At 37.8% G+C, this 13,981-nt stretch overlaps 1 protein-coding gene across 1 annotated transcript in view; it reads left to right on the top strand.

The window, feature by feature from the left end:
- DFFB (DNA fragmentation factor subunit beta) overlaps window positions 1-13,981 on the top strand; it is a 101,855-nt gene that overhangs the window by 45,480 nt on the left and 42,394 nt on the right. Inside the window, exons 3-4 of the mRNA XM_053690407.1 lie at window positions 678-866; window positions 13,642-13,721. Of these exons, the coding sequence (XP_053546382.1) occupies window positions 678-866; window positions 13,642-13,721 (269 nt within the window). The remainder of the gene's footprint in view (window positions 1-677; window positions 867-13,641; window positions 13,722-13,981) is intronic.

The raw sequence follows: 13,981 nt of genomic DNA, 5'->3' as shown, positions 1-13,981 counted from the left end.
TTCAGGCAGTGGTTCCTTCTGTATAAAGAGCCTGCCTATCCCTCCCGTCATCCGTGTACTTTTGCTTTGGTATTGGTATCCCAGAAGTAATGATGACCCATGGACTGATCACACTTAACAGGAGAAAACATAATTTATGCTTACCTGATAAATTCCTTTCTCCTGTAGTGTGATCAGTCCACGGCCCGCCCTGTTTTTTAAGGCAGGTAAATATTTTTTAAATTATACTCCAGTCACCACTACACCCTTTGGCTTCTCCTTTCTCGTTGGTCCTTGGTCGAATGACTGGGAGTGACGTATAGGGGAGGAGCTATATGGCAGCTCTGCTGGGTGAATCCTCTTGCACTTCCTGTTGGGGAGGAGTAATATCCCAGAAGTAATGATGACCCGTGGACTGATCACACTACAGGAGAAAGGAATTTATCAGGTAAGCATAAATTATGTTTTTATTGTCCGTTTTTTTTACATTTATGCTGCATCACTTTCAAGTGTTTTAGACTATGGGTATTATGTCCCTTTAACCAGTTTCAGGGAACGTACAAGCATGTGTTACTTTTTCTTTCAAAACGTACATGTGCTTTAGATTTTATTGTATATAAATTGCTAACTAATTTATGCTGCAAAACACAAAGTTATTTGTTTTTGAGTGCAATGTTTCTTTTGCATTTCCTGATAAGGTATCACAGACATCGACCGGTTTTTAAATGCTTTTTACAAAAAACAAACTGATATTGTGGAGGCTGCAAAGAAATTGCTGTCAGATGAAAATGCTCCTCAAAGACAAAAAATGCTGGTTGACTTCATTCATAATTTGAATGAAAATATAATGGCAGAAAGTCGAGAAGAGGACAAACCATGGTTTGAAGGTTAGTGTAAGATTTGGTATTATGATTGTACTAATTCATTTTTCTTTGATGTTTTTTTTTCCTTTCTTTTCAGATAAATGCAAAATTTAGACACTCGGCTCCATGTACTAAGCAACAAGGCTTACTCAAGCCACAATAACACGTTCATTTAGGGTGATTGACACCAGAATGCTGTGGATTACTTTTTATTGAATGCAGATCACATTTTATTACAACACTTTTTATTGAAAACTTATACTAAAAACAACAAACAATAAATATTAGCCAATACTTAGCTTCAAGTCAATGTTAAAGGGACATTAAACACTAAATAAATGCTAGATAGAATGATGCATTCAAAGAAAAGATTAGTCCATGACTAACATGTAGATGTATTTTTTAAAGTTTCATTAGTTGTTTAAAAAGTGACAAAATAAGTGTAAAGTTTTAGTGCCTATAAAACACTGGGAGCTGCCATGTTGTAACTTGTGTTACCTTCTCTGCTGTGGCCAATTAGGGTCAGTTATAAATAGCTCACTAGAGTGTGCAGCCAATGGTTGTGCTGGATTTAACAGTGTTCTGCACTTCCATTTCTAACAGGAACTGAAAAGCTCACAATTTCAGAATGGAATTGGAGGCAAAGAGAACAAAATAAATAATGAAAGTATATTGCAGAGCTGTTTTATATATACAATTTATCATTTTATATTACCATCTCAAAGTGTTTAATGTCCCTTTAAAGATGGCATACGCTGGCAGGAAGACAGGAAAAATGTCATCTCATCAGATGACAAAACACTTGTTCAATTCTGCTTGTTCTGCTTGGAAGCAGCTTGTTAACAAATCTGGCAGGATTTCCTGTTCAAGTTTCATTTGCATATACACTGTGCGGCCACTTTATTAGGTACAGCTAGCTAGTAGCGTGTTGAGTCTCTTTTAGCCTTCAAAACAGCCTGAATTAATCTAGGCATGGATTCAACAAGATGCTGAAAACGTTGTGGAGGTATTGTGTACCATGCAGACATGAGTGTGTCACACAATGCCTGAAGATTCGACGGAGGTGTAGGCCTGCAGCGAATAGCCCTTTCCAGCTCATCCCAAAGATGTTCAATAGGATTGAAATCCGGGTAGTGAGCATGCCACTGCAGCAAATAAAAGTCATTGTCATGTTCCAGGAACCATCCCAAAGTGATGCAGGCTTTGTGCACCAGCGTATTATCCTGCTGGAAGTAACCATCTGCCTGAGGATAAGCAGTCAACATGAATGGATGCACTTGGTCAGCAATGATGTTTACGTATGCTGTGGCATTGAGACGTGAATCTAGGGGTATCAATCAACCCAACATGTTCCAGGAAAACACTCCCATACCATAACACTGCCCCCACCACCTTGCACAGTTTTCATCAGACATGACGGGTCCATGGATTAATGCTGTTTTTGCAAAATTCTGAGCCTTCCATCAGCATCACGCGCTAGGAACTTCGACTCGTCAGACCAAGCGACCTTTTTCCAGTATTCGCTGGTCCATTGCTCGTGGTGTTATGCCCACAGAAGGCATGTTCCCTTGTTCTTCTCTGATAACAATGGCACCCAACGTGGCCGCTGGCTGTTGTAGCCCATCTGTTAAAAGGTGCGCCTAGTGGTGCGTTGCAATATGTTTTTCTCCGCACCAAAGTTTAATTCTGATGTGATTCGTATAATTGTGGCCTGTATGTTTGCTTGCACAAGTCTAGCCATCCTCCTCTGACCTCACACAGTCTTCCACAGGACTGCCGCTGACTGGATGTTTTTTGTTCATAGCACCATTCTCCATACACCCTTGAAACTATGGTACGTGAAAAATTCAGGAGTACTGCCATTTCCTCATCCAGCACGTCTTGCACCTACAATCATGCCATGTTCAAAGTCCATTAGATAAATGTTGTTCACCACAGCACTTAAAGGGACAGTCTAGCATAAATTAAACTTTCATTATTCAGATAGGACATTTAATTTTAATCAACTTTCCAATTTACTTTTATTATCAAATTTGCTTTTTTCTCTTGGTATTCTTAGTTTAAACATAGGTAGGCTCATATGCTAATTTCTAAGCCTTTGAGGGCTGCCTCTTATCACATGCTTTTTAAATCTCTTTTCAACACAAAGAGACAGAAAGTACACGTGGGCCATATAGATAACACTGTGTTCAGGCACAGGGGGTTATTTAAGATCTAGCACAAAACAATGCTAAATTTAAGACAATAGATAATAAACAGTCACAGCCATGTGATCGGGGGGCTGGAAGAAGGTTCCTAGATACAAGGTAATCACAGAGGTAAAAAGTACATTAATATAACTGTGTTGGTTATGCAAAACTTGGGAATGAGTAATAAAGGGATTATCTATCTCTTAAAACAATAACAATTTTATGGTAGACTGTCCCTTTAACTGATAGTAGGAAGGTTGTTCTGCTGTATTTATACCAAAACTGTGGCCACGTGACATGCAACATAGTGGAACGAACCAGTTGTGTGCACAGCAGGGCTGTACCTAATAAAGTAGCCACACAGTGTAGGTATACTCAATTTGCACTGACAAAGTCTTGCTCACAACCAATCAGCATCTAGACTGTGTCAAACTAGTTTACAATCTGCTCTCAGTTCAGAACTAATCAACTGCTTCTCACTTCAGTTCTTAATCCAACTCTCTAACTCTAGCTTTAGTTCTGTTAGATGTCAGAGAGCTCTCTCTCTCTCTGCACACACAGAACAGAAAAACACAAGCTAAATCTCAGTAGTGTGTATATATATATATATATATATATATATATATATTGTTTAATAAAAGACTGCGAACAGCCCTGCACAGTGTTTTGATAAACATATGTGTGTGTTAGTCATAAAATTAGTTTCTCACGGCGCCATGCAATACTATGAACCTATATTGTTATGTTGCACACTGCAAGTATTCAAGGCCTCCGCTAACCGGCAATATTATTTCTTTTGTTTTTTGTTTACTTTTTATTGAAGCATAAAAAGAAAAATAATGTTACAATAATGTTACATACATATTTTTCTGTATGGTACAACAAAAAAATCTCTACTACAATAAATTAATTTTTTTTTTCTCTATACCTAAACATTCTTATTACAATACAGTCAACTTTATGCTTTTTTGCTTCATTTTTATTTCAACCCCTTACCCATCCCTTCAACCCCTAAACCAGAGACATAGCTTAAAATATATATATAAAAAAAAGGAACCCCTCACTCATCCATCCATGTTAGATTCTCTCCTCTCTCCCCCTCTCCTTCTTCTTTTTTTTTTCTTTCCTTTTCCCTACCATACACCAAGGAGGACCGTCTCTGTGTTTCTAAAAGGAAAAATGAATTGATTTCGTTCTCTTTCTGGCTGGGCTCTAATAAAAAGACCACTTTAGAAAGAACTTCCGTATACTTGCTTCTCCTCATGCATTGGTGTATCAAATTGTTCTATAATCGACTGTTTTTTTCATATAGTCCAGCGATTCAGACAGCTTTGGCTCATGTTTCTCTATCCATTTTTTCATAATTAAATTCCTAGCCGCCAAAATTGCCACATTGAGTATCTTATACTCCTTGCCTGGAATGTCTTTATCTACCAGAAGTAATATCTGTTCTAAAACAAACTTAACCTGTCTGTCTATATGTATATTCAACCAAATCTCTATTTTCCTCCAGCATTGATTTATTTTTGAGCATTGCTAAATTACATGAATTAGGTCTGCTGCTATTAACTGACATTTACAGCATTTATCAAATTGACTATTTTTCCATGCGGAGCCTTTTTTAGGTGTATAATAAGCTTGCTAGAAACGTTTTAAGTGGGCTTCTCTCCGTGTGGCTGAAAGTGTGTTCTTCTCTACTCTATCTATCGATTTCTTAACTATGTCAGCGTTAATTTTTGAGGGATCTAAATTTCCAGTCCATTTATTAGCTATATATGGTAGGTTTGCCTCTCCTTTTAGAGCAATTATTAATCGATACCATGGAGATATAGTACAAATACTGTTTCTTTCTAATCCTATCCATTGATCTAACTTACTTCATTTCCACTCTCCGCCATAAATTCTAAGAAAACTATAAGTATAATGTCTAATTTGTAAAATTCTTTATTATCTAAGTTAAATTCTTCCTTTAAAGGGACAGTCTGGTATAAATTAAACCTTCATTATTCAGATAGGACTTTTAATTTTAATCAACTTTCCAATTTACTTTTATCTTCAAATTTGCTTTTTTCTCTTGGTATTCTTAGTTTAAACTAAACATAGGTAGGCTCATATGCTAATTTCTAAGCCTTTGAGGGCTGCCTCTTATCACATGCTTTTTAAATCTCTTTTCAACACAAAGAGACAGAAAGTACACGTGGGCCATATAGATAACACTGTGTTCAGGCACAAGGGGTTATTTAAGATTTAGCACAAAACAATGCTAAATTTAAGACAATAGATAATAAACAATCACAGTCATGTGATCAGGGGGCTGGAAGAAGGTTCCTAGATACAAGGTAATCACAGAGGTAAAAAGTATATTAATATAACTGTGTTGGTTATGCAAAACTGGGGAATGGGTAATAAAGGGATTATCTATCTTTTAAAACAATAACAATTCTATGGTAGACTGTCCCTTTAAGTTTAAAAAAGTTTTAATCTCCTGTTGGTCCTGACTAATAATTTGTGATATTGCTGTAAGGCCTTTCTCTCTCCATTTTTTAAATACTAATACTATTATTTAGGCCTTCTGGGAAATCAGGATTACCTTCTATTGTTAAATATTTTGAAACCTCACACTTCTACCTTTGAGCATATTTTCTGCCAGGCCCGGATAGGTGTAGAAATAGTTTTAATTTTTTTTATTCCGGAGGGTAGTTTAGTATATTTAATATGTTCAATTGAATGTAGAAAAAAAAGGTTTTATCATATCTCTTTCTAATTCCGAAACCAAATAATAAGAAATGTCCCCGAACCATTCAACTACTATCCTCGCTAGGTAAATTAAATTATATAATTCCAAATTTGGGAGGCCCATGCCTCCGAATTGTTTGGGTAAACTTAGGCCTAGATTTAGAGTTCGGCGGTAAAAGGGCTGTTAACGCTCCGCGGGTTTTTTTCTGGCCGCACCATAAATTTAACTCTGGTATCGAGAGTTCAAACAAATGCTGCGTTAGGCTCCAAAAAAGGAGCGTAGAGCATTTTTACCGCAAATGCAACTCTCGATACCAGAGTTGCTTACGGACGCGGCCGGCATCAAAAACGTGCTCGTGCACGATTCTCCCATAGGAAACAATGGGGCTGTTTGAGCTGAAAAAAAACCTAACACCTGCAAAAAAGCAGCGTTCAGCTCCTAACGCAGCCCCATTGTTTCCTATGGGGAAACACCTCCTAAGTCTGCACCTAACACCCTAACATGTACCCCGAGTCTAAACACCCCTAACCTTACACTTATTAACCCCTAATCTGCCGCCCCCGCTATCGCTGACCCCTGCATTACACTTTTAACCCCTAATCTGCCGCTCCGTAAACCGCCGCCACCTACGTTATCCCTATGTACCCCTAATCTGCTGCCCTAACATCGCCGACCCCTATGTTATATTTATTAACCCCTAATCTGCCCCCCACAACGTCGCCGACACCTACCTACACTTATTAACCCCTAATCTGCCGAGCGGACCTGAGCGCTACTATAATAAAGTTATTAACCCCTAATCCGCCTCACTAACCCTATCATAAATAGTATTAACCCCTAATCTGCCCTCCCTAACATCGCCGACACCTACCTTCAATTATTAACCCCTAATCTGCCGACCGGAGCTCACCGCTATTCTAATAAATGTATTAACCCCTAAAGCTAAGTCTAACCCTAACACTAACACCCCCCTAAGTTAAATATAATTTTTATCTAACGAAATAAATTAACTCTTATTAAATAAATAATTCCTATTTAAAGCTAAATACTTACCTGTAAAATAAATCCTAATATAGCTACAATATAAATTATAATTATATTATACCTATTTTAGGATTAATATTTATTTTACAGGCAACTTTGTAATTATTTTAACCAGGTACAATAGCTATTAAATAGTTAAGAACTATTTAATAGTTACCTAGTTAAAATAATTACAAATTTACCTGTAAAATAAATCCTAACCTAAGATATAATTAAACCTAACACTACCCTATCAATAAAATAATTAAATAAACTACCTACAATTACCTACAATTAACCTAACACTACACTATCAATAAATTAATTAAACACAATTGCTACAAATAAATAAAATTAAATAAACTATCTAAAGTACAAAAAATAAAAAAGAACTAAGTTACAGAAAATAATAAAATATTTACAAACATAAGAAAAATATTACAACAATTTTAAACTAATTACACCTACTCTAAGCCCCCTAATAAAATAACAAAGCCCCCCAAAATAAAAAATTCCCTACCCTATTCTAAAATACAAATATTACAAGCTCTTTTACCTTACCAGCCCTGAACAGGGCCCTTTGCGGGGCATGCCCCAAGAATTTCAGCTCTTTTGCCTGTAAAAAAAAACATACTATACCCCCCCCCCAACATTACAACCCACCACCCACATACCCCTAATCTAACCCAAACCCCCCTTAAATAAACCTAACACTACCCCCCTGATGATCTTCCTACCTTGTCTTCACCATGCCAGGTTCACCGATCCGTCCTGGCTCCAAGATCTTCATCCAACCCAAGCGGGGGCTAGACATCCACTGAAGAAGTCCAGAAGAGGGTCCAAAGTCTTCCTCCTATCCGGCAAGAAGAGGACATCCGGACCGGCAAACATCTTCTCCAAGCGGCATCTTCTATCTTCTTCCATCCGATGACGACCGGCTCCATCTTGAAGACCTCCAGCGCGGATCCATCCTCTTCTTCCGACGACTAGACGACGAATGACGGTTCCTTTAAGGGACGTCATCCAAGATGGCGTCCCTCGAATTCCGATTGGCTGATAGGATTCTATCAGCCAATCGGAATTAAGGTAGGAATTTTCTGATTGGCTGATGGAATCAGCCAATCAGAATATAGTTCAATCCGATTGGCTGATCCAATCAGCCAATCAGATTGAGCTCGCATTCTATTGGCTGATCGGAACAGCCAATAGAATGCGAGCTCAATCTGATTGGCTGATTGGATCAGCCAATCGGATTGAACTATATTCTGATTGGCTGATTCCATCAGCCAATCAGAAAATTCCTACCTTAATTCCGATTGGCTGATAGAATCCTATCAGCCAATCGGAATTCGAGGGACGCCATCTTGGATGACGTCCCTTAAAGGAACCGTCATTCGTCGTCTAGTCGTCGGAAGAAGAGGATGGATCCGCGCTGGAGGTCTTCAAGATGGAGCCGGTCGTCATCGGATGGAAGAAGATAGAAGATGCCGCTTGGAGAAGATGTTTGCCGGTCCGGATGTCCTCTTCTTGCCGGATAGGAGGAAGACTTTGGACCCTCTTCTGGACTTCTTCAGTGGATGTCTAGCCCCCGCTTGGGTTGGATGAAGATCTTGGAGCCAGGACGGATCGGTGAACCTGGCATGGTGAAGACAAGGTAGGAAGATCATCAGGGGGGTAGTGTTAGGTTTATTTAAGGGGGGTTTGGGTTAGATTAGGGGTATGTGGGTGGTGGGTTGTAATGTTGGGGGGGGGGTATAGTATGTTTTTTTTTACAGGCAAAAGAGCTGAAATTCTTGGGGCATGCCCCGCAAAGGGCCCTGTTCAGGGCTGGTAAGGTAAAAGAGCTTGTAATATTTGTATTTTAGAATAGGGTAGGGAATTTTTTATTTTGGGGGGCTTTGTTATTTTATTAGGGGGCTTAGAGTAGGTGTAATTAGTTTAAAATTGTTGTAATATTTTTCTTATGTTTGTAAATATTTTATTATTTTCTGTAACTTAGTTCTTTTTTATTTTTTGTACTTTAGATAGTTTATTTAATTTTATTTATTTGTAGCAATTGTGTTTAATTAATTTATTGATAGTGTAGTGTTAGGTTAATTGTAGGTAATTGTAGGTAGTTTATTTAATTATTTTATTGATAGGGTAGTGTTAGGTTTAATTATATCTTAGGTTAGGATTTATTTTACAGGTAAATTTGTAATTATTTTAACTAGGTAACTATTAAATAGTTCTTAACTATTTAATAGCTATTGTACCTGGTTAAAATAATTACAAAGTTGCCTGTAAAATAAATATTAATCCTAAAATAGGTATAATATAATTATAATTTATATTGTAGCTATATTAGGATGTATTTTACAGGTAAGTATTTAGCTTTAAATAGGAATTATTTATTTAATAAGAGTTAATTTATTTCGTTAGATAAAAATTATATTTAACTTAGGGGGGTGTTAGTGTTAGGGTTAGACTTAGCTTTAGGGGTTAATACATTTATTAGAATAGCGGTGAGCTCCGGTCGGCAGATTAGGGGTTAATAATTGAAGGTAGGTGTCGGCGATGTTAGGGAGGGCAGATTAGGGGTTAATACTATTTATGATAGGGTTAGTGAGGCGGATTAGGGGTTAATAACTTTATTATAGTAGCGCTCAGGTCCGCTCGGCAGATTAGGGGTTAATAAGTGTAGGTAGGTGTCGGCGACGTTGTGGGGGGCAGATTAGGGGTTAATAAATATAACATAGGGGTCGGCGATGTTAGGGGTAGCAGATTAGGGGTACATAGGGATAACGTAGGTGGCGGCGATTTGCGGTCGGAAGATTAGGGGTTAATTATTTTAAGTAGCTTGCGGCGACGTTGTGGGGGGCAAGTTAGGGGTTAATAGATATAATACAGGGGTCGGCGGTGTTAGGGGCAGCAGATTAGGGGTACATAAGTATAACGTAGGTGGCGGTCGGCAGATTAGGGGTTAAAAATTTTAATCGAGTGGCGGCGATGTGGGGGGACCTCGGTTTAGGGGTACATAGGTAGTTTATGGGTGTTAGTGTACTTTAGGGTACAGTAGTTAAGAGCTTCATAAACCGGCGTTAGCCAGAAAGCTCTTAACTCCTGCTATTTTCAGGCGGCTGGAATCTTGTCGTTAGAGCTCTAACGCTCACTGCAGAAACGACTCTAAATACCAGCGTTAGAAAGATCCCATTGAAAAGATAGGCTACTCAAATGGCGTAGGGGGATCTGCGGTATGGAAAAGTCGCGGCTGAAAAGTGAGCGTTAGACCCTTTAATCACTGACTCCAAATACCAGCGGGCGCCCAAAACCAGCGTTAGGAGCCTCTAACGCTGGTTTTGACGGCTACCGCCGAACTCTAAATCTAGGCCTTAGTCTTTTATTCGCTATCCTTTGATTTTTTCATGGTCCACAAGAATTTTGTTACAGCTGTCTGTAGGTCATGTAAATCATTTTTTTTAAATAAAGATAAAGATATGTTTTGGATAATAATATAAGATTTTTGGTAGGGCTATCATTTTAAACAAATTTACTCTGCCGGATAGTGAAAGTGGCAACTTGGCCCATATCAGTAGATTCTCCTTTATCTTTCTAAGGATTGGAGGAACATTTAGTGTATACCATTTTGTCTATATCTAATGCAATATGAATACCTAGATACTTAAATTAATCAGCCACTATCTTAAATGGGTTGTTCTTTTTAGATTCCTTATTTTTTTCTATCCATAATATCTCTGATTTTGAGGTATTAACCTTATACCCAGAAAAAGAGCTATATTCATCTATTATAGCTAACCGGCAATATTATTTCTAAAAGCAAAGTTTAAAAGGACCAGTCAACACAGTAGATTTGCATAATTAACAAATGCAAGATAACAAGACAATGCAATATCACTTAGTCTGAACTTCAAATGAGTAGTAGATTTTTTTTCTGACAATTTTAAAAGTTGTGTATTTTTCCACTCCCCCTGTACCATGTGACAGCCAACAGCCAATCACAAATGCATACATGTACCATGTGACAGCCATCAGCCATTCACAAATGCATACACACTTATTCTTGCACATGCTCAGTAGGAGCTGCTGGCTCAAAAAATTTAAATATAAAAAGACTGTGCACATTTTGTTAATGGAAGTAAATTGGAAAGTTGTTTAAAATGGCATGCTCTATCTGAATAATAAAAGTTTCATCTTTGATTCATTATTTGTGCATGGAATCAGGAAAAGTTTCCTATCCCTTACATTATGTAACTATGTACTTATTTCACTACTTGGCCTGGAACACTGTTTTACTCCAGTAAAAGGCTTAAATACATAGTTAAATGTCTGCTTGGAAAGAATTGCAGCTCCCAAGCTGCTAATTTGCAATGTTGTGCAACTACTGCTGTGGATTGGCTCGCTGGCTTTTTCCTGCTCTGGACCAGCACTTTCTCTATGGCTTCCGAAAAGGACTTTGTGAGCTTAACCCCTTTGCAAGGGTTCAGTTCTAGGCAAAGTAGTCTAAAAACTACAAGCTGTAATGTTTCTACTGCAATCTCCCTTTAAAGGGACATTAAACACTAAAGGCCAGATTACGAGTGGATCGCGAACAGTTACACGTGACCGATAAGGGGTATATCGTGGGTGTTTGTGCAGGTCGGGTTTTATGCTAATATTACAAGTTGAATGTAAACACGATCGCTTGAGCTCAATCGAGATTAACGCTAGAATGATTACCACGTCCTCAGAGCTCTGATTAACTGTTTTGCGAAACACAAAAGTGCCACAAAACGCATCAAAAATACATTACAAAGCATAGTTACACTCAGAACACCATCTAATAAAATAATTTAAAAAAATATTGCACAAAAAAAGTTATAAGGGCTCAAAGATACGAGGTCTCAGGTGTTATATCTATACCTATATATACTCACCGGCCACTTTATTAGGTACACCTGTTCAATTGCTTGGTAACACAAATTGCTAATCAGCCAATCACATGGCAGCAACTCAGTGCATTTAGGCATCTAGATTACTTGCTGAAGTTCAAACCGAGCATCAGAATGGGGAAGAAAGGGGATTTAAGTGACTTTGAACATGGCATGGTTGTTGGTGCCAGACGGTCTGGTCTGAGTATTTCAAAAACTAAACAACTAGAAATACTAATTGTACAAGGAGATACACTTAGGATTATTAGAAAAGAATACCACAAAGAAAATTATTTCTTTAACTCCAAATAATCATATGAAATATGAGGATTACTCTATTTGTTTAAAATGTTCCATTACATTCATACTTTAATACTTTATTGTTACGACTAGGAACAAACATTCACACAGAAGTAGCCTGAAAGAGTTAAAAACACTTAAACCTAGTTACATTAAATAGATATAGTCGGCAATGCTCTATGTATTTAGCCTGATGCCCACAATATTATTGTGCAAGATAAGCTAAGCCCTTACAATCCGAGGGCTATTTTACTTTTAAGTTGTTATGATTTTTTAAAGGTAAATAGTAGGCACCAGGTTTCAACAAATATATAGGTATATTCAGATTCTATTATTAACTAGGCAAGCAGTTAAAAAAGCGACAGACAGGAGAGAACTAGCTTCTCCTGCTGGACCCCTGACGCGCGTTTCACAGAACGCTTCCTCAGAGGGGGAGGGATTTCAAAAACTGCTGATCTACTGGGATTTTCACGCACAACCATCTCTAGGGTTTACAGAGAATGGACCGAAAGAGAAAATATCCAGTCAGCAGCAGTTGTGTGGACGAAAATGCCTTGTTGATGTCAGAGGTCAGAGGAGAATGGGCAGACTGGTTCGAGATGATAAAATGGCAAAAGTAACTCAAATAAGTACTCGTTATAACCAAGGCATGCAGAATACCATCTCTGAACACACAACATGTCGAACCTTGAAGCAGATGGGCTACGGCAGCAGAAGACCACACCGGGTGCCACTCCTGTCAGCTAAGAACAGGAAACTGAGGCTACAAATCGCACAGGCTCACTAAAATTGGACAATAGAAGATTGGGAAAATGTTACCTGGTCTGATGAGTCTCGATTTCAGCTGCGAAATTCAGATGGTAGGGTCATAATTTGACGTAAACAACAAGTGTGGATCCATCATTGTATCAACGTTTCAGGCTGGTGGTGGTGGTGTAATGGTTTGGGTGATATTTTCTTGATGCACTTTGGGCCCCTTAGTACCAATTGAGCATTGTTTAAATGCCACAGCTACCTGAGTATTGTTGCTGACCATGTCCATCCCTTTATGACTACAGTGTACCCATCTTCTGATGGCTACTTCCAGCAGGACAATGCACCATGCCACAAAGCTCAAATCATCTCAAACTTGAACATGACAATGAGTTCATTGTGCTCCAATGGCCTCCACAGTCACCAGATCTCAATCCAATAGAGCACCTTTGGGATGTGGTGGAACGGGAGATTTGCATCATGTGCAGCCGACAAATCTGTAGCAATTGCGTGATGCTATAATGTCAATATGGACCAAAATGTCTGAGGAATGTTTCCAACACCTTGTTGAATCTATGCCATGAAAAATTAAGGCAGTTCTAAAGGCAAAAGAGGGTTCAAGGTGTACCTAATAAAGTGGCCAATGAGTGTGTGTGTGTATATATATATATATATATATGTGTATATATATATATATATATATATATATATATATATATATTATTTTATAATACCATCTCTAAATGTTTAATGTCCCTTTTAAGTATTGAAATTTGATCAAATGTATGTTATTTTGTTGTTTTGGGTTTAGAACTTTGATCAAATTACAGTATGTTATTCTTGTTTTAGGAATACAACTTTAATCTATTTTGTTTAAAATATCTTTTTAGGTATAGAACTTCGATTCAAAAACAAATCTAGCTACATGAGGTATACTTGTGAAAGCAGAATACGTAGTTACATGAAAGAGGTAATGTGTGACTATGTAGTGATCAAAAGACAATGCATTTTCATAGCTCATATTTCATTATCATCTACTTTAGAAGTATCCATGAAAACAAAACATTACATCCATTCTTAAAACCTGTCAGTTACTCTATCTTTAATACAGCAGGATGTTTCTCATATTCACACATAAAATAGTCTTTATATTCCTATTTCATGTTAACTTTGATGTAGTGGTGCTGTGTTAAGCCAGTTGTTTAGATGAAAGCATAAATTATTTTGTCA

This window comes from Bombina bombina, chromosome 8 (genome assembly GCF_027579735.1).
Source record: "Bombina bombina isolate aBomBom1 chromosome 8, aBomBom1.pri, whole genome shotgun sequence".
Classification (NCBI taxonomy): Eukaryota; Metazoa; Chordata; class Amphibia; order Anura; family Bombinatoridae; genus Bombina; species Bombina bombina.
The sequence above is the reverse complement of the archived record's forward strand: the minus strand, read 5'-3'. Positions and strand labels throughout refer to the sequence as shown.